This window comes from Musca autumnalis, unplaced genomic scaffold (assembly GCF_047663935.1).
Source record: "Musca autumnalis isolate F117 unplaced genomic scaffold, ASM4766393v1 scaffold_3, whole genome shotgun sequence".
Lineage (NCBI taxonomy): Eukaryota > Metazoa > Arthropoda > Insecta > Diptera > Muscidae > Musca > Musca autumnalis.
In genome coordinates this window covers 70,918,504-70,943,609 of record NW_027411866.1, presented here as the reverse complement: position 1 = coordinate 70,943,609, position 25,106 = coordinate 70,918,504, and the positions used below count along the sequence as shown (strand labels likewise).

The window sequence follows — 25,106 nt, the reverse complement described above, 5'->3', positions numbered from 1 at the left end:
TTCACTTTTTGACAAAGCTCTTGAAACAAAAGCAATTGGTCTTAAACCATCAGAAAATTTATGAGATAAAATCCCAGCTACAGCATTATTTGATGCATCTGTAGTCAAAACAATTGGCAGATCAGCGTTAAAATGAACCAAAACTTGGTCTGAGGTTATAGCCTTCTTAATTTCATCATAAGACTTTTTGCATCTTTCTGACCAATCGAATTTTACATCTTTACTGAGTAAATGATAAAATGGCGACATAATTTGCGCAAAATTGTTGATAAACTTTGAATAATAGTTTGCCATACCGACAAAAGCTCGCAACTCGGAAACATTTTTGGGAATAGGAGCAGAAATCACACTCGAAATTCTCTCATTATTCTTACGAAGACCATTTTTGTCAATATTAAATCCTAAATAGGATATTTCTGATTGTAAAAACAATGATTTGTTGACATTTAGTTTCAATCCAGATGATTGAAGCTTCTGGAGAACCAATCTTAAAGTTCTGATATGCTCTTGCATATTCCTACCAGTGACTGTAATGTCATCCTGGTAAACAACAACATATGGAATATCCCTTAAAAGGTTTTCCATAGTTTTTTGAAAAATAGCCGCAGCTGTTTTGACACCAAAAGGTAATCTTTTTACTTTTAAAGTACCAATATGTGTACTCCAAGCACATAACAATTGTGATTCATCATCCAAAACAAGTTGATTGTAAGCATTTGACAAATCAAGCTTCGTGAAAAGTTCACCACCCTGCAATGATGCAAAAATTTCATCAATTCTGGGTAACGGATATTTAAAATCCAATAAACATTTGTTAAGGGTAACCTTATAGTCACCACAGATTCGTAAATCGCCATTAGGCTTCAAAATTGGAACTAAAGGAGTTCCCCAATCAGAGTTATCCACTGGTTCTAAAACACCAGATTTAATTAAATCTTTTAATTTGGTTTCAACTTTACTTTTCCAAGCCAACGGTAAGGGTCTTGGTTTGCAAAAAATAGGAATTGCATTTTCCTCAACTCTCAACGAAACTTTAGTGACATTAAACTGTCCCAACTTTTCTTCAAAAACACCAGAAAACTCGTTTTTGATTTGATTAATAATCATAGAATTTGAGTTTGAGCAATCAATTTTGTTGACTTGCAACAATTCAAAATTAAAAGAACGTAAAAACGTACGACCTAACAAAGGAGGATTCGATGAATCTAAAACAACAACAACTATCGACTTTGTTTTACCTTGAAAAGTAACCGAGGCATCATACTCACCAACTAGGTTCAACTTATCACCACTATAATCCACGTATGGCACAAGACATGGACGAAGCATCTTCTTAATATTGTTCTTCTCCAGGAACGACTTAGGCAACCAATGTGCTGTGCACGCGTGGGTTCGGATCCCATCCTCGTCGCCAAATTGTAGTGTATTTACACAAAAGAAACTTCTCTGCTTCGAATCCAAATGCTTAATGTTCTTTTATTTTGCATCAACAAACATAACTAACTTAAAACTAACAAGTGGTTATATATGTATGTTTATGTGTGTATGCATATACAAGTTACCATATATCTTTATCACTCAGAGATAAATAGATGAGAGTGAGAGTAAATGATACTTGTAACTGCATACAGTAATTAAAAGAAGAAGATCACATACTGCACATTAGGATGGCACGTACTGAAATATGTATTAGGGTGGAACGTAAATACAAATACTCTATAGAAAATACAAAAAGTTTCGAGCTGAAACAAGAAACACGGTAGATGCATCAGTGAATTGCTATAACAAAAATAATTTAAAATGTCAAAATTTGTAAACAAGGCGAAAAAATTTAATTTGCCTTTATATACAAAGTTGATTTTAATCTACCAAGACTAATATTTACGATGTCTAAACGATAAAATAATTCTTTATATGCCCATAATAATTCTTTATATGCCCCGGATTTAACAAACCCACTGGGTTTCAAATGTCAATTCCTGCAAAAGGCTATAATATAAACGTGGCCTAATGTGCTAACATTTTCAATATTAAACAATAAATTTGTAATTTGCGTATGTTTTTTGAGACGAATTCAATTTGCAACAGTTTGTTTTGATGTTTCAAATTCGATCAGATGGGCTAAAGCATCTACCATGGTACAATAAAGTAGAGGTAGGCCAGGTATGAAAATCACTGAGAAATGCCACCCTGCAGCCATGGCTTAAAACGTCAAATGGCATGGTACAATAATAATGGTAGATGTACCTGCATAGCTATCCCGTATTACAAAAACATATGGAACTTAAAGCTTCACTTTTTATATGTTAAAAGTGCCATATAGTGTAAAAACATTTCTTTAGCTAGGCTCCAGAATATTCTTGTTGGAAAAGTGTTCCAAAAATAGCAAAAGTTCTTCCCAAACTTATGACAGTGAAAAAATGTCATTCACTTATTTTCTACTTGACAAGTTTGGCTAATCTGACATCGTGATTGCTGGTATCCGATTTGCAGATAAATGTCAGCAGAATTTTTTACATTCCCCTACTTTTGGAACAAATAAAAATAATATCAATATTTGATAAATTGTTCATTCGTAAGTTTTGCTAAAAAAAATCAACAATTTTATTTTGCCACGCGAATACATATTTTTTGTCCTTGTTTTCAATTTTAAGATATAGTGTTACAGCAGAAGTTTTTTGTTGGAACAATTCAGCGATACATCTACCTTTATGATTGCATAATGTCAAAAACAGTACAAAATGTCAACCCTGCGTTTGACAGATTAGGCCATAAAAAGAAAAAAATTGTAATCAGCTGTTAGCTGTGGCCTACCTTTACTTTATTCTACCATGGCATCTACCTTGGTAATTGTGCTATGAAAAAAAAAAAATCAGCTGACTGCCATTTAAATCCTCCAAAGGTATATCTAAATGTAATGAGATTTGTACTGGGTTTCTTAAATCCAGTTAAGTATTTACGGCTAGTCTAAATGAGCTATTACATTCGATCCAAAACACTACATCAAAAGCTGTGATTTGGATCGAAAATGGAGTGCATCATAGCTGTGTGCTGTGGAAGCAAAATGGAGTGCATCCTAGCTGCGCGCTCTCTTGTAAAATTCATAGAAAAAGACCTAGCAAAAATTTTTGGAAGTTGTGCAATTGGAGTTATGATTTCACAACATCTTTCGATGTAGTCCAACAGAGTTATGAAAAATGGACTCCGTTCGATACATTTTATAAGCAGTTGCTATAGAGATCCCTACAGAAAAAATCAGTTGGTTGATCCCTACACATTTCTTCAAAAGATAAACAAGAGTGTACGCATTTCGAAGAATTTGTTATAAAATAAAGATATAACAACTTAAGTTGCGAACATTCACGAGACGGAAATTTTTAATGGAGTGGAGTTGGAGTCCATGTCGAAAGCTGAACTAGTGATGGGAAGGCAACATAAAAAATTTAGGATGATGAAAGAAAATCAGATTCGCTTGGATTAAATCGAAACGGAGGAAGTGATTGAATTTAATGGAAACTTTTTTAATTTGTGTTTATATAATAAAGTTCTTTGTGTTGTTGTTTTACACAAATAATAAATTCATTTTATTTATTCTGGGATATTTCGCAATAGCTTGCATTTTTACTGCATCTTTAGATTGATTAAAAACACAATCCGTAGAGTGCCTTTAAATTCAATCGAAACGATTCGCTTGGATTAAATCGAAACGGAGGAAGTGATTGAGTTTAATGGAAACTTTTTTTAATTTGTGTTTATATAATAAAGTTCTTTGTGTTGTTGTTTTACACAAATAATAAATTCATTTTATTTATTCTGGGATATTTCGCAATAGCTTGCATTTTTACTGCATCTTTAGATTGATTAAAAACACAATCCGAAGAGTGCCTTTAAATTCAATCCAAACGACTACATCGAAAGCTGTGATTTGGATCGAAAACGGAGTGCATTCTAGCTGTGTGCTGTGGAAGCAAAATAGAGTGCATCCTAGCTGCGCGCTCTCTTGTAAAATTCATAAGTGAATTCATAGGAAAAGATGTACTCCAACGGCAAATGTACTGTACATATGTAGTGATTCAACTGCATCCGCGGATGCAAACTTTTTGCTGGGTTTGTTACAATGGTATTTTCCATTGTGTTCCCGTACTTTTTTTACGTTGATGTTAGGAAAAAGAGCGAATTGTCAAAAAGCCATACAAATTTCTTAAAAAATAGGGGAACGAAAAAATTACGGATATTGCAAAAACTCCAGCAGAAATGTCAATATCAACGTATCAGCTATCATATTCAGATGCCAATAAACATGCTGCTAGTTTCTACTATGCCAAATTTGTGTAGCAAAAACAGGAGAAGAGGGTGTTGTTATTCAGCGCTATTTTTGTTTAAGTCTTGCTAGATTGCGGAGTACGGGAACGCATTTGTAGCACTAAACGGGAAAACTACGGCAAGTAGTAATATTTCTGAACACAACCAAAATGTATTATTATGATGTCTCAACGATAAAATCATTTTTTATTTTTTCATTTGTTAGTATTATACACAATTAATACGATATATAGATAATTTTCGAAATAAAACAGTAAAGTTCTATATTGTCTTTTTTTATGACTAATTCAATATACAACAGCTTGTTTTGAAAATTCATGTTCGATCAGCTGCGCATATGCATCTACCTTGATAATTGTGATATGTTTGAAATCAACAAAAATAAGTATAAACACCAGGGTGTATTTCAGGATTTCGTGAAATCCAGTGGATTTTGGAGCGTACATGTAAACTTGGCATAATACAGGTACCATGGTAGTAGAGTTGTATAGTTCATTACCGAACTACATAGTTCAATTGAACGATTCATTGAAAAGAGCGTATCATGGTTTAATAAGAAAGGTTAGCCAAAGCTTTATGTAAATTTAAATTTTTTCATTCGAGTATTCCTAAAACTTCAAAACAATATAAACAAACTGTGTATGTGTGTGGCGTTAGAACAATATGCCAAACAATTTTAAAAACAATAGAATTCTATGATTTTGAATATTGTTTTTAGACCATTTGTGTGGAAGAATTTCGTCAGATTTGCATTGAAGCAATCATTTTATCATATTCACAACTCGATTATGTAAAGAAAACTTAACACTTCATTCATTTTTCGCGTTTTTTATAAAATGCTCAAAAAATGCATTGTAAACAAACCCACTTGTTGCTTAATTTTGAAGTTTTAGGAATTCAGGAAAAACAAGGGTTCTATAGATTTTTTTTTTCATTTAAATCTACCTCTTTACTTATACCATGGAGCGTATGAACTAGATCAGACGATATAGTTCATTATAGTTCACTGAAGTATTTCAGTCGGTGACCGTACGATCAACGAACGAACTATTCACAATCTAGTTCATGGTAGAACAAGAAAAGGTAGCAGCAATACCCAGCTGACTGAACTGGGCTGTAATGTTAGTGTCAAATTTCATACCACATTTTATATATTTATTTCTATGTTCGATGTATATTAGGGATATATATTTTTTTATTATTCATCAGAAAAAAGACTATTTCCCATAAAGACTCCTTCATATCATTGACATGTAACCTCCTCCAGGTCCGAACGACATGCCACACACTAAAACACCGCTTATAGAGGCTGTACAATATTTGTTAATATGTGGTATTTTGTTAAACTTGAAAATAATAAAGCCCTAATAAACATGTGCTTTTTTGTTTTCAAAAGAAATCGATTGAAACAGCTTCTTTTTGTTTGCAATGAATTACCAGCTATCTCAACCATTTTTGCAAGAATTCTACTTTCTGAGAGAAATTATGCATCTAGTGGAATGATATGGAAACATTCAAATTGAAAATCTAACGAGCTTTCATTCATGTTTTTCAAAATATTCAATCCAATTTTAAAAAATATTAGTTTTTTTAAATTCCAATAATTTATAGACATTTCCTTATTTTGTTTACATGTACGTTGACACTAACGTTTACAAACAAAAACAAAATTTGTATGTGGTTGAGTTGTATTTGTTGTAGTACTTACTTTACCTGGTTTGTTCTACCATGAATCTAGTTCAACATGTCATTCACAAATGCATTAATTAACGTGTTAAGTGATATCTTCGTAATGTGATGAGTTTGTTTACGTTTTGGATCATGGGGGGCGAAACCTATATCTCTGCGTCTTACGTGTGCGTTCAAAAATACAAAAACAAAATACATGTATTTGTTGTTGTTTTCAATTTGAAATACATGTATTTTTGAACGCACACGCAGAGCTATAGGTTTCGCCCTGGTACATGGACATGGTACAATAATACAGGTAAAAGCAAGTCCCAGCTGATTAGACTCACCCGTAATACTAGTGTCAAAATGTATATGACGTTTTGTCATTGTTTTTCATCCTGTATACCTTTTTGACAACCGTTGTATTGATAATTTAAAAATAAATAAATCATCTACAAACAAACCCATTGGAAACTAAAAATATAAAAAATTGAATTTGATATTAGCATATACATCGGTAAGTACAAAGAAATACATATATTTCCATAAATAATGGGTATTATATCATAGTTAGAAGAGAAAGTGTGTATTGTGCGATAAAATAGAATCGAAGGACATTCCACATAGAAGGCGTAACTGGGCTAATATTTGTGGAAAGGATTTCAATAAGAATGACTGTATATGCTGGGATCACTTTTTACCGGAGGATACGAGAAGAGTAGGAAAAATGGAAGCTCATTCCACATGCAGAACCATTTGTCGTGCATTTGACTATGGAATGGTAAGTAACTGTATGTACCTCCGCCGGGGATAACAATCTTGAAGCGATGGGGGGGCTAGACGTCACAATCTTCTCATTTAACTTCTTGTAGTGTTGAACTGGAAGGCTGTGATCGACCAAAGGTTATCCACTATCTGTCACGCACCAACATAGTGCACTGGAATTCAAAGTGTATCTCCGGATTGAGTGACATATATTTGGTAGCGATCTCCTACCAAAGTAATTGTGAGATCCCCTAACACCGGGGTGTTACGCGACCTCGTGCTTATCGGACGGAGCCTCGCTGATACCTGGGCACCTCAGCGAGTAGTTAGCGCCCTAGTCATGGTAGTGGAGGGCTATGCCATGTCTCTCCTCAGTTCCCCCATAAACTTATATAAACTTATGGATAAACAATTAAATACTCAAACAAAAAAACCCCAATTCCGATTCACCCTCATCATCGACCATTGCTATGCACCCGGACAATGTTGCACCTCGTGCGAATACCCAATCCCTGGGCGGGGACGTTAATAGAACGACACTGGATAGTGTTAGCGACGCCATAAACAAGCAGAGCAGGGAATTGCTCGAGCTCCGGAGGGATAGCGATAGTCTCCGAGAGCCCCCCTCCATGGGACTGGGAGAGTTGGGAGGATGATGAGATGGATATTACAATTATCCCATCTCAATCATCCACCGCTACTTTCTCTCTCTCGTGCACTGGAGAGCTCCAACCTTACGGTCGGGGATCCGGCTCCCTCAGGGGCTGAAGTGTCGGTCGGTTCCGACAAACCCCCCTAAACAGGCAGGATGCCTTGGTGGAGGATGCTGTGGAGGAGGATACGACGACGGCCTCCCCCATGTCTCCCTCAACCAAAGCCAATAGATCTCGGCAGAAGAAAGATAGATACAACTATCGTAGAGCTATTTTCTACTGTCAGAGGTTTATTGGCAAAGACCCCTCCGAGGTGACCCAGTCGGAATTTAGGGAAATTGGGCTGAAGATCCGATTTGTGAGGCGTTTCGAACGGAAATACCCTCACATTGAAAAGATCTTCTTGCCAATTGACAAAATTCCGGCCCCTGTCGAGGCTGCAGTCTCCAGCCCAGCGGCTGAGACAAGGGCAACCTCTACTGGGAAAAATGCAAATCCGGTGCTGTCAAACTGCTCGAGCCCTTTTGCGGACGTCTTTGACGACCGCGGTAGGATCGAGCAGGTTGGCTCCACTGGCCCCGAAGACGACGGAACGCAAGGGAAACACTGGTGTGATACCTTCCGTTTCGAAGTTGGCGCAGGGAAGGTTGCAGCCACAAGCTAGACAGCCGCCAAAGGTACCGCCTATGTCGACTGTCTCGTCGGTGGTTGCCATCGAACCTGCCGGGGTAAAGAAAGGTGCACATGTAGTAGGGGCGACTGTGCAGAGGACTGGGCAACAGACCACTGTAAAGCCATCGTCACCTACTAGACCTCACTCTTGTGATGTGAAGGGCGGTGCTGGCACTGTGAAAGGCCATGGGGTGGTGGCGGGAGATGGACCATCGACCTCTAAGAAGAGCGGATACTCAAGGACATCTGCGCAGGAATGCGTTAAGAGGTCAGGTCCTCTGAGGATCCGCATCCTGTTGCCCCGGAGAATCTCCGATTGGCGATCGTCAATAAGGCTGATCTAGATGGGAGGATCAGCGACACGCAGTGGAACGACTTCTCAGGAAGGCCATCACCTCCGATCCACTGCGTGTCGCTGATCCTCCCATCTAGATCAGCCTTATTGACGATCGCCACTCGGAGTCGAGAGACTTCCTCATCCATTTAATAGAGGGCGCTGGTGACCTCTGGGACGGCTGCAGGCTGGCTGCTGTCCCTGTTGATGAGATACCCAGGAGGATTGTAGCCACAACGTGGGTGCCTCCTCCTGACTCTGATGCAGGGGATGTAGTCAAGATGCTGAGGAAGCAGAACCGGGGTCTTTCTGTTGACGACTGGAGGCTCCTCAAGCATTTTAAGGAGAGAGACGGCATGGTGATGCGATTCACCATAGATGGTGAGAGAGCGGACTACATCAGAGACTTTGGAGGAGTGCTGTTCTTCGGGTCTGGAGGACTTCGGTTCCGGCTCTCGAGGTCGCGGTAAGGTAGTTCAGCAGCATGGCCTTCGGGTGCTGCAGATCAATCTGCATCACTGTAAGGCTGCGGCTGCTGAACTCCTTCTCTCCCTCACAGACTCTGGGAAAACTACAACTCCCTCGTTTCCTCGAGGTTGTGTGAGTTCCCTGAACCAAGTTGCAGATCTCACGCGTGTCCTCCAGGGTTGTTATGAGAAGTCTTGCCCATTATCTTATCCTCGTAGGAGAACTCAACCAGTCTGGTGGAACAACGAGCTAGCAAAGCTTAGGAAAAATAGCAGGAAAGCTTTTAATAAAGCTAACAGCACCAAATCTGATACCGATTGGAACCTCTACAGAGAGAGTTTCAATCGGTATAAAAGTGAAATCAGGAAAGCTAAAAGAGACTCGTGGAAAAGCTTTAGTGAATCCATAGAGGGGGTTAATGCAGCAGCGAGATTCCGTAAGGTGATCTCGAAGGACCCTAAACCCTTTGGGAGCATCAAATGGGATGACGGTATCTGGACTAACTCCGCTCTAGAGACTTTAGATCCCTGGAAGTGAGGATGCCAGCTCGAGTACACCTTGCGTGGATAAAAGCAGGACCCGCACTCCGGGGGAGGTGGCTCTTGTCAATAGATTAATAAGCTACCACAAAATCTCATGGGCGATTGGTACTTTTCAGCCATATAAGTCTCCTGAACCTGATGGAATCAATCCAGCGATGCTTCAGAACGCACCGACTGTTTTGACAACCATTCTTCAGAAGATTTTTAGGGCTTGTTTACTACTATCGCACATACCGGCACTGTGGAAAGAGGTAACAGTGACCTATATTCCCAAAGCTGGGAAACCAAGTCACTCACTGCCGAAGGACTATAGGCCGATTAGTCTTTCCTCCTTTCTCTTAAAGACTTTGGGAAGGTTGTTAGACTTAGAAATTAGAACTTTCTTCAGACAAGACCTCATTAGCGAATCACAAGACGCTTATATTAAAGGGAAATCAACAGAAACAGCGCTACATTGTGTCGTGGGTTATATAGAGAAGAATATGGTTGAATCGAATTTCACCTTGGCTGCCTTTCTGGAAATAGAAGGCGAATCCATCCACTCCTCTCTTGAATCGCTGGGTGTCCCCCCTATCCTAATAGATTGGATTGATAGTATGCTTAGAAGCAGGCTTATCAATTCAAATATTGGGGAGAGCTCCATTAGGAGATCTGTCACCAGAGGCACACCACGGGGGGGGAGTCCTATCCCCCTTGCTCTGGCTACTGGTGATAAATGGGATGCTCAGAGAATTCGACAATCTAGGAACTAAGGTAGTTGCTTATGCGGATGATGGGGTCATCCTGATTAGTGGGAAATTTCTGTCCACATTGTCTGATTTAATGCAAAGAGCACTTGCCAAACTCTCACGCTGGGCTCACACCAACGGACTTGGCGTGAATCCGGCAAAGACAGAGTTGGTGCTCTTTACTAGGAAAAGAAAGACCGCCGAGTTCGTTCCACCAACACTAGATGGAGTGTAGCTAAATCTTTCTACGGAGGCGAAGTACCTGGGAGTGATTCTTGACCATCAACTTAGATGGAAAAGGAACACGGAGGAGCGCACTAAGAGGGGTCTAATTGCACTCTATTCTTGCAAGAACTCAATAGGTAGGAGCTGGGGTCTGAGACCACATGTCATACACTGGTTGTTCTTGACAGTGGTATGCCCCATTTTGACCTATGGATGTCTTGTTTGGTGGCAGGCCCTGAACAGCAAGTCCAATTTGTCCAGGTTAGCTACTGTGCAAAGATCTGCTTCAGTTCTTATTACAGGAGCAGTGAGGAGCACCCTCTGGGTCTGGACATGCTAGTATTTTACACCAGCTTAGCGGTCTGATCGGACTCAGTGACGTAGGGAGTGTAACTGACTACATTTCGCCTTCGCTGGATTTCGACGCAGCGAAGGTCTCTATCCCTGACAGAAGTGAATGGGGGCATGGCAGGCCACTACCCGATAGCCTCTCCATCTTTACTGATGGTTCAAAGATGGCTGAAGGTACTGGAGCGGGGGTGTACTGCGAGGAGCTGAACATTAGGCGTTCATATAAGCTTAATACAAATTGCAGTGTTTTTCAAGCGGAAGTCTTCGCAGTATTGAAGGCCTTAGAATTGGTAGTAGGACTGACGGATCAAGTAGGCAGGACAGTCACAGTCTACGTAGATAGTCAGGCTGCCCTTAAGACGCTTGGGTCATATACTATCAAATCTAGGATCGTTCAAAATTGTAGGTCCACCTTAAAAACATGTAATTTAAGCGTTAACGTTTGTTGGGTGCCAGGACACTGCAATGTTGAAGGAAACGAGATTGTTGACGAATTAGCAAGGCGTGGTTCCCAGTCCTCTGACCTTACGGTAGAGGAATATGTTCTGCTACTTCCTCGGCAAACTCTTTCTACGGAGGCGAAGTACCTGGGAGTGATTCTTGACCATCAACTTAGATGGAAAAGGAACACGGAGGAGCGCACTAAGAGGGGTCTAATTGCACTCTATTCTTGCAAGAACTCAATAGGTAGGAGCTGGGGTCTGAGACCACATGTCATACACTGGTTGTTCTTGACAGTGGTATGCCCCATTTTGACCTATGGATGTCTTGTTTGGTGGCAGGCCCTGAACAGCAAGTCCAATTTCTCCAGGTTAGCTACTGTGCAAAGATCTGCTTCAGTTCTTATTACAGGAGCAGTGAGGAGCACCCTCTGGGTCTGGACATGCTAGTATTTTACACCAGCTTAGCGGTCTGATCGGACTCAGTGACGTAGGGAGTGTAACTGACTACATTTCGCCTTCGCTGGATTTCGACGCAGCGAAGGTCTCTATCCCTGACAGAAGTGAATGGGAGCATGGCAGGCCACTACCCGATAGCCTCTCCATCTTTACTGATGGTTCAAAGATGGCTGAAGGTACTGCAGCGGGGGTGTACTGCGAGGAGCTGAACATTAGGCGTTCATATAAGCTTAATACAAATTGCAGTGTTTTTCAAGCGGAAGTCTTCGCAGTATTGAAGGCCTTAGAATTGGTAGTAGGACTGACGGATCAAGTAGGCAGGACAGTCACAGTCTACGTAGATAGTCAGGCTGCCCTTAAGACGCTTGGGTCATATACTATCAAATCTAGGATCGTTCAAAATTGTAGGTCCACCTTAAAAACATGTAATTTAAGCGTTAACGTTTGTTGGGTGCCAGGACACTGGCACGAAATCCACTCGATTTCAACTGTCAAATCCATAGGTTAAACGTCAAATGAAATCCAGATGAGATTTCATTTGACGTTTGAGCTATGGAATTGACTGTTGAAATCAAGTGGATTTCGTAAATGTAAACTTAGCATAAGTTAATTGCCAATATTTTGTAACATTTTGAGTTTCAAAAGTCCCAATTTATACCCCGTTTATATATAACCGGATTTAACAAACCGACTGGGTTTTAAATGTCAATTCCATTGCTTATATTTCAAACAAATCCTCTCAAAGAAGGTTAACCCTGCAAAAATCTCTAATATAAACAGCATATTACATTAGGCGAGTTTACTTGCGGCAATTGTCAGTTTGTAGGTGAGAGAGTGTGCTGAGAGGCAAAGGGTTACCATATGCCTCACCTCTCTCTCCTACAAAATGACAATTGCCGCAAGTAAACTCGCCCAATGTAAATTGGGACAAAAATACAATTATACACAAATTTTAATTAATACGGCGTTTAGATTATAGTTTTTTGCAGGTTAACCTTCTTTATGAGAATTTTTTGAAGTATACACAATGGAAATGACATTTGAAACCCAGACCCACTGAGTTAACCCGGTTATATGTAAACGGCCTATAAGTATGCTTCATCTTTGATTATACCGATTATATTAAAGTATCAATAGTGTATGTATATAAAATTAATAATAAAAAATAAAATTAACAATAAAATAAAATTAGTATGTATATAAAATTAATAAATTGTTTTATTACTATTCCGCTACTTTAACAAGTAAAAAAAAACCAATTGTTGTTATTGAAATATAATTACTTATTAGCAATATAATTAATTATTGTGCCATGACCTCAGCCCTGAATCAACAAAAAAAGCATTTATAATGAAATTTTATGTTAAGAAATTACGTTTTTTATGGGATTCCAGTGTCGAACATACCACATATCGTCCATAAATGCCCGAAGACGTATCTCCAACAAATTAAAATGCATTTTTTGATTGAATCTAATACATAAGACTAAAGCACATGCTTTTGCAAAATTTCAAGCTTCTTCGTAAAAAAACGATCCTATTCAAGAAAAGGCATTTCGTAAAAAGGGATAACATTGCAGATTTTGTTGTAATGACGCATCCCAAAACCAAGAGTTTCCGCGATTTTGGTTTCATTACTTACTCCCATTCGTATCTGATTGATATCCCATATACTCGCCTTCATAACTAGGCGTTTACACACAGACAGTATTGGCAAGACAATAGCAAAGTTACAAACCATTTTCACCAATTCATTCATACTTTTCTCTATACATATTTAAAAATTTATAAATGTATTTGTGAAAAAGGTTTGTATTTTTGCTATTGTCTTGCCAACACTGGCATTTGTAAACGCAGGGTAAGATGAATATTCCATAAAACAGCTTTCCATTTTATAAGGTGTTTTGCTTCTCCTTTGAAATTATTATTTTATTATTTACGACTTTGGGCATTTATGATGACGATATATCAATGAATGCACTCCGATTCATGTTAGCTCAATAATGTAATGGAAACTTATTAAAAAAATGCTTTTCATGTCATATTCTCCTTTATTTAACTTCGTGTGGATTTGACACATGGAAATGGGACATTTTAGAAGTTGAAAACATTCCGGATGGAATCTGCGTATAGGTAGTTTCCATAATTATGTACCCAAATGCAGGCCCTGTGAGAAACTTTGCATTGTAAAGACGATCGAAAAGCCCACATTGGTTCTTTCCCTTTTTACTGCTCTCCTCATCATCTGCACTATTTACTTCATCTTTGAGGGTCGCAATGGCAGCACTCATCAATGATTTGGCCTCTTTATGAGTTTCACTTTACCCGTTTCCAAATCTAACCTTCTTTGGGTAAATATTTTCTTCGATGTTTTAGCATCTTTGTGAATTTGTGAACCCGGTTCATTGAATTGGCAGGCAATCTTCTGGCAATTAATCTCAAATCAATGGGATGTTCAATAACATCATAGTAATAGGGATACATTTTCTTGGAGGGCAGTAGCAAAAACATCCTATGCAATGGCCGGTCATTCATGGTGCTATCCACCGATGTCATTACAGATGCAAACAGTTCTTCATATAAATTCAAGTCATCTTTCTTATTACCCGTACCATCTTCATCGGCTGTACAAGTCAAACGTCTGCAGCCTCTTTTCTTCGGTTCATCTTCGGCGAATCTATATTCCAGTAGTTTTTATTTGTGAGCTGTAACATATTGCCACAGCATCTGTGTCGGGTTTATTGAAAGCTTTGGCGTTGTTAACCAACAACTCAAAATCTTGCACCTGCCCATCCAAATCTTTATAAACATCAGTTTTAAGTTTTTGTTGTATTTTCAACAAATCAATTGGATTGTTGGCCACATCATAATATGATGGCTCTTGGCGTCCCTTCGGTGCCCGACATCTGTCATCCTCGTCCTCTTTCTTCATAATTATTGATATCGTCTGAAAAACAATCAATTATTGATTGTGAATATTTTATTTAGAGAAATACATACCGCTAAGGCGGCCATCAGACCATCTGCCTTTTCACATGTATGTTGTCACTTTGGGTATATTAATATACAGAACAGCTGATGTCATACATGTGAAAAAGCAGATGGTCTGATGGCGGCCTAACAACTCCTTGTTAAGAAGAAATGTAGTGGAAACGTTAAAATTGAAAATCTAACGTTTTTTTAATTAAACTCTTTTTAATTAAGAAGCCTTGACATTTTTCAAAACAATATTTATGAGCCCTCAAAATGTGTTTATATTTTTTATATTTGTTTACATTTTTGCCCATATGGCTATGACACTAGTATTACGTACAAAAACAAATTTCTATGTGGTTGTTGTATCGATTGTTGTACAACAACACTTGCTTTTACCCATGGCAGAACTACCAGGTGGTTGCATCACACCAGCTGATCGAATATGAAAAGTCAAATCCCTTTATAAAAAAAATTATTTTAGTTGTAATTTCCCCAACAACATAAAGTTGTGACCATGATACAATGATACAAGGTAGTCTTACGCTCACAACTCACAGGTTTGTATTTGCTTTGACGTCCCTTCGTAGTCAAAACTATTTTGACAAACTTTGTAAGTATATGTTAATACATACAAATATATGTCAGTTTTATTTACATTTCAAATTCCAAACTAAATTTAATTTAAAATTTTTAAATGTTCAGACAAATGGATATTTGAAATTTTCGAATACAATGGCATTGGCACAACTCATATCGGGAGATTTGCGGGTTTCCGGTTTCTTTGTTCTTGATGAGACCTGTTCCACACAAACGTTCAAACACCCAAAATAAAACCAGAACCACAATGACTTTTTGGTGCTTCCAAATGAAGAGGAGATGTCTCCCAATACATTTGTGGCTGAGGCTTTTAATGATGAAAATTTGTTCTCGCCACAACGTAAACAATTGTCAACAATTTTGGAACCACGCAATGCAGGCATACTACAGGTGCAACAACAAAATAAACGATTAAGTTCCCGGAATTGGATCAGAAATCATATGCACAAGGTGCGACGGCGTTGGTCAATATCATTAACCTACACTTTACACTCTCAAAGAACGTACAATAGAGGATTCAATAACAATAACTCCTTCGCCAACTCAGGAATGCAGTTCTTCAAATACAGTGAAGTCTCTGGCGGTGGTGCTCGTGGTGGATTAGAATTCCCTATTTTTGAAGACTCCGCCACAGAACAAAGAACGCAATCTGGCCAACAAATAATATCACATGATACCTACCCCACAAACGCATAAAATGCTATTTATTTAAAGTAAGGGATCTGTTCTTAGCACATTTATGTTCACTGCTCCTTTTATTGTTTTTTATAGTTACAGAAAAGATTCTAATAAAAAACAAAAGACTACATTACAAGGTTTCTTTACTTTTTAATAATAACGTTCTACAAGGATAACATCAGTAATGTCATATTTTTAATATTTTTCCACTTCTTCAGTGTAGAAACAGATTTCCAACTATCCAATTAAGAAACGCATACAAATATCATTTTTTCGTCGTAAAAGGTTACAGAACTATTTGTTGTTGTTATTGTTATTGTAGCAACGTACGTGTTCATTCGTGTATTATTTCAGTTATCAGGTTCCGATTCCTCTATATCCAGACTCAAAAATTCTGCAATCTGGGCTGGTTGCATCCATAGATAATCAGGAGACAGGTGAGTGGGGTTAGCTGGGAAGCTAAACAAATGCAGCGTGTCGTGTGATCCTAATCGACATGGATATATGAAATCAATTCGGGCCCAATACGAATTAAGGCTGCTGCATCGTATGGATCTTAACTGGGCTAAAACCACTCGTGTTTGCATTGTCAGCTGGCGTCTTTCTGCTGCGATGGATGGGGGGTGGTCACTAAGTACGGAAGAACTGCACATATGTCATCGACAAATAATCCGCATACATTACGATCTCTATGTTCCAAACACAATTTCAATGTATCTTGCACCGCTTGAAACTTGACCTGCTTGAAATAATAATAAAGAAAGGAAGCATATTTTTGAAACTGATTATTATCACATATTTACAAACCATTTTAAGTCACCAAAGAATTCGCTGATGAAATTTCCACTGTTCAAAATCCAAGCAACATGTCCACCAGACCCAATTTTAACAAATTCACCTGTCAACATTATTGATTCAATGCCGGGGATGTTACGGAAAGCAAGGCACAAACCTTCATCCATGGGGAATACAAACAACAGCACGGCCAATATTCAGCAGCGGTTTAGTGATCTATAATAATCAGCCACATTCAATATATAATAACCAATTTATCTTCGTTCCAATTCAATAACTTACAGGTTTGCTCGCTGACATTGATGATTGTTATGGAGCATCAAATGGCAGATATTGTTAACTACTTCAGGATGAACACTGGTGGCAATAAAATGCTATTTTTCTTAATTTATCATTTGACTCTGCAATATACAACTATACAAAATTTCAATGTCAGAACTTTTCTTCACTTTACTTTTGCAGTTATTTTAGCGTATTTCCACAGAATTTCAATGTACCCAAATGGGCCGCGATGTCTGTTTCTTTTCTTTCCACACTGCTTACGCTTTTTACTAGGAATGTTTTGCAAAATTAAGAAAATATTTAATATGCACAAAATTTCAAGATAATGTAAACAAACAATATTTTGTTATTGTTGTCATTGACATACAATAACAACAACTTTCATATTGTTTCGAATACATGGTTGTATTTGGCAGCTCAAGGACGGTTTTTTCAAATGAGATTACCTTCTTATTCTGCCATGAGTTGTGACATAACATATTCAAAATTTTACGATGCCACTACCTGGTTAATTGTACCATGCTTTTACCTGTAATAATTGTACCATGGGCCAAATACATATGGTCCGTTGTGTGACGCATTGCGCGTTGAAAACAGCAACCACATGAAAAATGTGTAAGTGATGCCAAGTTTGTTCTTGAAGTTTTCATGTGGTTATTGTAACGCAACGCTCAACGCGCCGTATGTGCAGCGGCCTTAAAGCGCTCGGCACATACGGTGCGTTGCGTTACAACAACCACATGATGGTTTAAAGCCCTCGGCACATACGGTCCGTTTAGTGACACGTTGGGACACTATGGGTCTGTTCCAGAACTGCAAGAATCTACTAATTTTTACTATTTTCTTCGATAGCATAAAGGGAAAATTGTTATCGTAGTAAAAATTAGTAGATTCTTGCAGGTTCTGGAACAGAGCAATTTTGTCCCAAAAAAAGTTAAATTATGTTTAACTTTAATGCGTCAGCCATGTTGTTGTTTTTCAAAAAAATTGGCACCACTTAGGCCGCCATCACATGTATGTAGTCACTTTGGGTATACTAATATACAGAACAGCTGATCCCATACATGTAAAAAGCAGATGGTCTGGTGGCGGCCTTACAAATTTTTCATGTGGTTGTGCTACTGCAGTTTATAAACTTATGCCATGTTCATATTAGTGCTTTAATTACTTTGTTCTTTCAAACAATTATGGCCGCGGCACATACGACGTGTGGAGCGTCGCGTTACAACAACCACATGAAAAATGCATAACCAAACTTGGCATCACTTACACATTTTTCATGTGGTTGTTGTTTTCAACGCTTAAAGGGGAGTACACACTACCATTCAAAACTGACAGTCAACGTACTTTTAGGACAATTTTCCGGCAAATAACAACTTGTATTTAGCTAAAAACGTTTGAAATACAATATATACGGTATTATTTAGAGATTACAAAAGAAAATTGTCAGTTAGTCTTTGATATTCACGAAATAGACATCGATGACTGTCAGTTTTGCTTGTCAGTGTGTACTATACTTAACGCTTCACACAACGGACCGTATGTATTTGGCCCTTTAGAGTAAAGCCCTCGGCGCATACGAACCGTTGTGCGACGCGTTGCACTTTGAAAACAACAACCACATGAAAAATGTGTTAGTGATGCCAAGTTTGGTTATGCATTTTTCATGTGGTTGTTGTAACGCGACGCTCCACGCGCCGTATGTGCCGCGGCCATAATTGTTTGAATGAACAAAGTAATTAAAGCACTAATATGAACATGGCATAAGTTTATAAACTGCACTACCATGGTATTATGCCTGTTCCAGAACCTGCAAGAATCTACAAATTGTTACTACGCATGGCAGAACTACCAGGTAGTGGTATCACACCAGCTGATCGAATATGAAAAGTCAAATCCCTTTATAAAAAAATTATTTTTGTTGTAATTTCCCCAACAACATAAAGAAAGTTTTGACATAACATATTCAAAATTTTACGATGCCACTACCTGTGTAATTGTGCCATGTTACTACGATAACAATTTTCCTTTATGTTATCGACAAAAGCAGTAAAAATTAGTAGATTCTTGCAGTGGTGGAACAGACCAATAATTATACAATTTGCACTAGTTCATTCGCTCTATTAAATGAGTGATGCAATTGAACTGGTTTGTAAACAATTATTTATAAACAACCCCTAGTGATGGAGGTTAGGCAAGTTGGAGAGTCAGACAAGGTAACGACATTGGAATTAGAAAAATCCAAGCGTATCTTACACTTTAGTGATGGAACAATGGAAGAATTTTCCGACAGCGATGGTGAAGAAACTGTGGATATTGCGGACATGAATGTCGATATAGATGTTGTAAGTAAAAAAATACATAGGTCGGAAAAGTGGTCAATTAATTGGGTAATCTTTCCTTTTTCTTAATATCTGGTTTAGAATGGCTTACCAACTGTACCACGTATTAAATATAAGGTATATCAAGCAGGGTGTAAATTTTTGAATGGAATCGACTACGTTGGAGAAGGATTAGCAAATTTTTTGGGAATCACATCACCGAAATTTGTGAGTGAGTCTGATATTGATGCTGTTTATGAAGAACATATTAGGAACAAACACGATGACGAATCCAATTCTACTTGGAAACAGCATAACAACAATAATGAGCCAAATACAGTCATAACAAGATATCCACAAACTCATATGTAACAGTCATTTACTCCATAATGGGCGTTATAAGTACAACCACTTTATAGCAACCGCAAGATGAGTCAGAATAAACGATACTGACATTCCAACAAATTACATTACTTTTCAATGTTATGTGTTTTAAGTGTTATACCAAATAAAAACATCGTTTTTTAACATCATACTTAAATAAAACCATTCAATTGTAAAACACAGATTATAAAGTAAATTCTGCACCCCGGTTAACTATCTTTCATAAAATTCCAAGGCATAAATAGAATACTCTACCAGCAGGCGGAAAAATCTGAAATTTTTACCACAGGTAGATCTTTACGTCCTGATTACAAAAATATAAAGTTTGTTGGGGGGAAGTCCATACTTCCCGAGATATGAGCCGAAAATTCCCTTGTTAAAGTAAGAAAAAAATTTAAATTAAAAAAAATGTTGTTTTCGTGCCCTAAATTGGCTCCTGTCCATAGAAGAAAGTTTTAAATCCCCGGCCGAAGGCAGGCAATTTAGAAAAAACTTACAATTTAAAATACAATTTCAGATTTTTTCCGTCAGCTGGTAGAGTATTCAATTTGTTCCAAACGAGTATAGTAGAATAATTAATTTCAAGTTTAAAAATATATAAGTTATATTATTTAATCAATAAAAAAATTTAGTCATCAGTGCGTATAACACCTTTGTTTTGTTTGTGCTTAAAAGTTGTGTTGTTCCCTTAGGGCTTCTTGGTCACGGAATTTCCACAGCATATGTTTTAAAGGTATGCAAACCTTCTAACTTTAAAGATGTTGTCATTTTTAGACAACGGTTGTCAACAAAGACTTCTTTCTGAAGTAAAATTCATAGGTTAAACTTGATTCTCTTTGAGAAATTAACTATTATTATCGAGGCCAAAACTTGTTCATTAAATCAATGGTGGATCTTGAGTCTTGAATATATAAATATGAACTCCTCTCGTTTGAGAAATTGTTCCGATGAAAGAGGACACATAAAGATTTGTCCTTAAAAAAAAAAAAAAATTATCAGCAATGACTTCATTCTTGAGTTAAATTCAAAGGTTAAAATCAATTTTCTTTAAGAAATTAACAAAGGCAGGTGTTTTCTCTAGCCCGAATTTGTTTATAAAATCAGTGGTGGATCTTGATTTTTGAATAAGTGGATGTAAGCTTCTCTCGTTTGAAAATTTGTTGCATTGAAATAGGATATGGTCCTCAACGTTGCATGTGTCACATAAGGTTGTTGGCATAACATTCATTCTTCCAAGTGAGGCATTACAAAAGCCATGATCAGTCAGAATTCTGTTTGTTTATTCTCCAAAGGGTTAGTTTTGGCATTTTTGAACCATGGGTTTTTGAGTACATCAGGGAAGATGGAAAAATAATGAGAGGAGCTGGTCAAACCACGGTCTCTGTATTCCGCTGACCATAAATCTTCTGTTATGTGGATTATGGCATCCGATATCGTCGAACGTGTCTCTAATTCATGAATAAATGCAGAAACCGTACATTCATCCATAACTGACCTATCCGTGAAAAAGATTTAAATTGTTTACTCCTAAGACAAGCAATTTTTTCTTCAAAAATTTGCTTTATAATGGTCAGGCCAACTTCAGACATTTTATAGGATACCCCTTTAAAAAATTGTCGTCAATTTTTATTTTATTAACATCAGTGCCTAAAGGTGATGTGGTGCCAACAGACTCAATTAAGCTTCTGTATCTAGTGTACATTTTATACATTCCCGTATTTAAAGGGTGTGTTAAATTCCTGAATGTTTTTACAATTGGTCGTTTATACGCAAAGGACTTCACAAGTTCCTTTGCCGCTGTTAGCTGAAATCTATCAGGTATGTGATGAATTTCGAATCGATTTGCAATGAAAACGATTTGCCCAAAACGAGTGAATTGTTTTTAGATGTGATGGGATCCGCATCGAATTTCAATTCCATGTTGTTTCAATTTCATTAAATTCCCACAAACAAAAAACGGACTGGGGATCCGTAATTACCAGTTGAAAGAAGAAAAATAGATGCTCTGTTCCTTTACGTGCCTGAGGTTACCATTTCTTACCATTTTTAACCTGCAAAGCGTTCCTTTACTTTAGAAAGAATACAATTACACTGTTACCATTTTTAAAAGTAAAGGAAGAAACCAAGAAATAAAAAACACTTTTTTAGCCTTGGCGATGGCAAAAGCCCATGGTAGAATAAGAAAAGGTAGCAGCAATACACAGCTGACTGAACTGGGCTGTAACGTTAGTGTCAAATTTCATATGGCATTTTATACATTTATTTCTATTTCGATGTACATTAGGGACATATATTTTTTGAGAAAAAAATATATCATTCGGAAAAAACCATTTCCCAGAAAGACTTCTTCAGATCAATATGTAACCTCCTCCAAGTTCGAACGATAAGCCGCGCAGTAAATCTCCGCTTGTAGAGGCGATACAACCTTTGTTAATATGTGAAATTTAAAAAAATAAAGCCCTAATAAACATGTGCTTCTTTGATTTCTAAAACAAAACATTGAAACAGCTTCTCCTTTTTCTATGAATTTCCAGCGACCCCAAAGTTTTTTGCAAGAATTCTACTTTCTGCGAGAATTTATGCATTTAGTGGAATGATGTGGAAACATAAAAATTGAAAATGTAACGAATTTTCGGCTTAACTCTAGTTTAGTAAAAACTCTCCGATTTTTTTTTGAAATTTTTACCAGAGGTAGATATTGTTGCGCTGATCACGGAAATGTATAATTTTCTTGGGGGACGGCAAAAGCAGTAAAAATTAGTAGATTCTTGCAGTGGTGGAACAGACCAATAATTATACAATTTGCACTAGTTCATTCGCTCTATTAAATGAGTGATGCAATTGAACTGGTTTGTAAACAATTATTTATAAACAACCCCTAGTGATGGAGGTAAGGCAAGTTGGAGAGTCAGACAAGGTAACGACATTGGAATTAGAAAAATCCAAGCGTATCTTACACTTTAGTGATGGAACAATGGAAGAATTTTCCGACAGCGATGGTGAAGAAACTGTGGATATTGCGGACATGAATGTCGATATATATGTTGTAAGTAAAAAATACATAGGTCGGAAAAGTGGTCAATTAATTGGGTAATCTTTCCTTTTTCTTAATATCTGGTTTAGAATGGCTTACCAACTGTACAGGGTGTAAATTTTTGAATGGAATCGACTACGTTGGAGAAGGATTAGCAAATTTTTTGGGAATCACATCACCGAAATTTGTGAGTGAGTCTGATATTGATGCTGTTTATGAAGAACATATTAGGAACAAACACGATGACGAATCCAATTCTACTTGGAAACAGCATAACAACAATAATGAGCCAAATACAGTCATAACAAAATATCCACAAACTCATATGTAACAGTCATTTACTCCATAATGGGCGTTATAAGTACAACCACTTTATAGCAACCGCAAGATGAGTCAGAATAAACGATACTGACATTCCAACAAATTACATTACTTTTCAATGTTATGTGTTTTAAGTGTTATACCAAATAAAAACATCGTTTTTTAACATCATACTTAAATAAAACCATTCAATTGTAAAACACAGATTATAAAGTAAATTCTGCACCCCGGTTAACTATCTTTCATAAAATTCCAAGGCATAAATAGAATACTCTACCAGCAGGCGGAAAAATCTGAAATTTTTACCACAGGTAGATCTTTACGTCCTGATTACAAAAATATAAAGTTTGTTGGGGGGAAGTCCATACTTCCCGAGATATGAGCCGAAAATTCCCTTGTTAAAGTAAGAAAAAAATTTAAATTAAAAAAAAATGTTGTTTTCGTGCCCTAAATTGGCTCCTGTCCATAGAAGAAAGTTTTAAATCCCCGGCCGAAGGCAGGCAATTTAGAAAAAACTTACAATTTAAAATACAATTTCAGATTTTTTCCGTCAGCTGGTAGAGTATTCAATTTGTTCCAAACGAGTATAGTAGAATAATTAATTTCAAGTTTAAAAATATATAAGTTATATTATTTAATCAATAAAAAAATTAGTGCTTAAAAGTTGTGTTGTTCCCTTAGGGCTTCTTGGTCACGGAATTTCCACAGCATATGTTTTAAAGGTATGCAAACCTTCTAACTTTAAAGATGATGTTGACAACGGTTGTCAACAAAGACTTCTTTCTGAAGTAAAATTCACAGGTTAAACTTGATTCTCTTTGAGAAATTAACTATTATTATCGAGGCCAAAACTTGTTCATTAAATCAATGGTGGATCTTGAGTCTTGAATATATAAATATGAACTCCTCTCGTTTGAGAAATTGTTCCGATGAAAGAGGACACATTAAGATTTGTCCTTTTTAAAAAAAAAAAGATCAGCAATGACTTCATTCTTGAGTTAAATTCAAAGGTTAAAATCAATTTTCTTTAAGAAATTAACAAAGGCAGGTGTTTTCTCTAGCCCGAATTTGTTTATAAAATCAGTGGTGGATCTTGATTTTTGAATAAGTGGATGTAAGCTTCTCTCGTTTGAAAATTTGTTGCATTGAAATAGGATATGGTCCTCAACGTTGCATGTATCACATAAGGTTGTTGGCATAACATTCATTCTTCCAAGTGAGGCATTACAAAAGCCATGATCAGTCAGAATTCTGTTTATTTGTTTAGTCTCCAAAGGGTTAGTTTTGGCATTTTTGAACCATGGGTTTTTGAGTACATCAGGGAAGATGGAAAAATAATGAGAGGAGCTGGTCAAACCACGGTCTCTGTATTCCGCTGACCAAGCTGACCATAAATCTTCTGTTATGTGGATTATGGCATCCGATATCGTCGAACGTGTCTCTAATTCATGAATAAATGCAGAAACCGTACATTCATCCATAACTGACCTATCCGTGAAAAAGATTTCAATTGTTTACTCCTAAGACAAGCAATTTTTTCTTCAAAAATTTGCTTTATAATGGGCAGGCCAACTTCAGACATTTTATAGGATACCCCTTTAAAAAATTGTCATCAATTTTTATTTTATTAACATCAGTGCCTAAAGGTGATGTGGTGCCAACAGACTCAATTAAGCTTCTGTATCTAGTGTACATTTTATACATTCCCGTATTTAAAGGGTGTGTTAAATTCCTGAATGTTTTTACAATTGGTCGTTTATACGCAAAGGACTTCACAAGTTCCTTTGCCGCTGTTAGCTGAAATCTATCAGGTACAGTGCTGCTCAAAACATTTGCAACTCAGATGCCTATATCACATTCAATCTATTTTTAGGGACATTTTGAGTTTTGAAATATGTTTGTTTTTGTTATTTGATTTTTTATTGACCATATTTTCAAGATTTAAAAAGCATTATCCAGTTATGAACACTTATGTTTAAAAAATGTGTGAAATATCGGAGGACCACATGTTTTGCCTGCTCAAAACATTTGCAACTCCGTGGTACGAATATCTATTAGTTCATTTTTGACGAGTTTTTTGTATTGATT

At 37.2% G+C, this 25,106-nt stretch overlaps 3 protein-coding genes and 2 long non-coding RNA genes across 6 annotated transcripts; 3 read left to right on the top strand and 2 right to left on the bottom strand.

Annotated features, from left to right (window-relative positions):
• Positions 1-13,535: 13,535 nt before the first annotated feature.
• On the bottom strand, positions 13,536-14,659 carry LOC141398625 (protein polybromo-1-like). Its single transcript, XM_073976089.1, has 2 exons — positions 14,631-14,659; positions 13,536-14,577 (listed from the first exon to the last, which is right to left on the bottom strand). The coding sequence occupies exons 1-2, from the start codon at positions 14,643-14,645 to the stop codon at positions 14,308-14,310; spliced, it is 285 nt and encodes a 94-aa protein (XP_073832190.1). The 5' UTR covers positions 14,646-14,659; the 3' UTR covers positions 13,536-14,307.
• Positions 14,660-15,032: 373 nt separating this feature from the next.
• LOC141398624 (uncharacterized) lies at positions 15,033-16,011 on the top strand. Of its 2 annotated transcripts, none has more exons than XR_012411681.1 (2): positions 15,033-15,163; positions 15,309-16,011. It is a non-coding gene; the product is annotated as an uncharacterized lncRNA (long non-coding RNA). The 2 variants fall into 2 exon arrangements; XR_012411682.1 differs by having other exon boundaries at positions 15,087-15,216.
• A 696-nt stretch (positions 16,012-16,707) lies between these two features.
• On the bottom strand, positions 16,708-17,635 carry LOC141398623 (uncharacterized). Its single transcript, XR_012411680.1, has 3 exons — positions 17,488-17,635; positions 16,959-17,090; positions 16,708-16,892 (listed from the first exon to the last, which is right to left on the bottom strand). It is a non-coding gene; the product is annotated as an uncharacterized lncRNA (long non-coding RNA).
• A 1,270-nt stretch (positions 17,636-18,905) lies between these two features.
• Positions 18,906-20,304, top strand: LOC141398622 (protein FAM177A1-like). Its single transcript, XM_073976088.1, has 2 exons — positions 18,906-19,303; positions 19,382-20,304. The coding sequence occupies exons 1-2, from the start codon at positions 19,142-19,144 to the stop codon at positions 19,649-19,651; spliced, it is 432 nt and encodes a 143-aa protein (XP_073832189.1). The 5' UTR covers positions 18,906-19,141; the 3' UTR covers positions 19,652-20,304.
• Positions 20,305-22,482: 2,178 nt separating this feature from the next.
• Positions 22,483-23,018, top strand: LOC141398621 (uncharacterized). The gene is made up of 2 exons (XM_073976087.1): positions 22,483-22,709; positions 22,787-23,018. The coding sequence occupies exons 1-2, from the start codon at positions 22,548-22,550 to the stop codon at positions 22,820-22,822; spliced, it is 198 nt and encodes a 65-aa protein (XP_073832188.1). The 5' UTR covers positions 22,483-22,547; the 3' UTR covers positions 22,823-23,018.
• Positions 23,019-25,106: the final 2,088 nt, after the last annotated feature.

Coding starts and splice junctions, on each gene's coding strand:
- LOC141398621 (XM_073976087.1), top strand. CDS start 22,548: ATGGAGGTAAGGCAAGTTGGAGAGTCAGACAAGGTAACGACATTGGAA. Junction 22,710..22,786: donor TGAATGTCGATATATATGTT/GTAAGTAAAAAA, acceptor TATCTGGTTTAG/AATGGCTTACCAACTGTACA.
- LOC141398622 (XM_073976088.1), top strand. CDS start 19,142: ATGGAGGTTAGGCAAGTTGGAGAGTCAGACAAGGTAACGACATTGGAA. Junction 19,304..19,381: donor TGAATGTCGATATAGATGTT/GTAAGTAAAAAA, acceptor TATCTGGTTTAG/AATGGCTTACCAACTGTACC.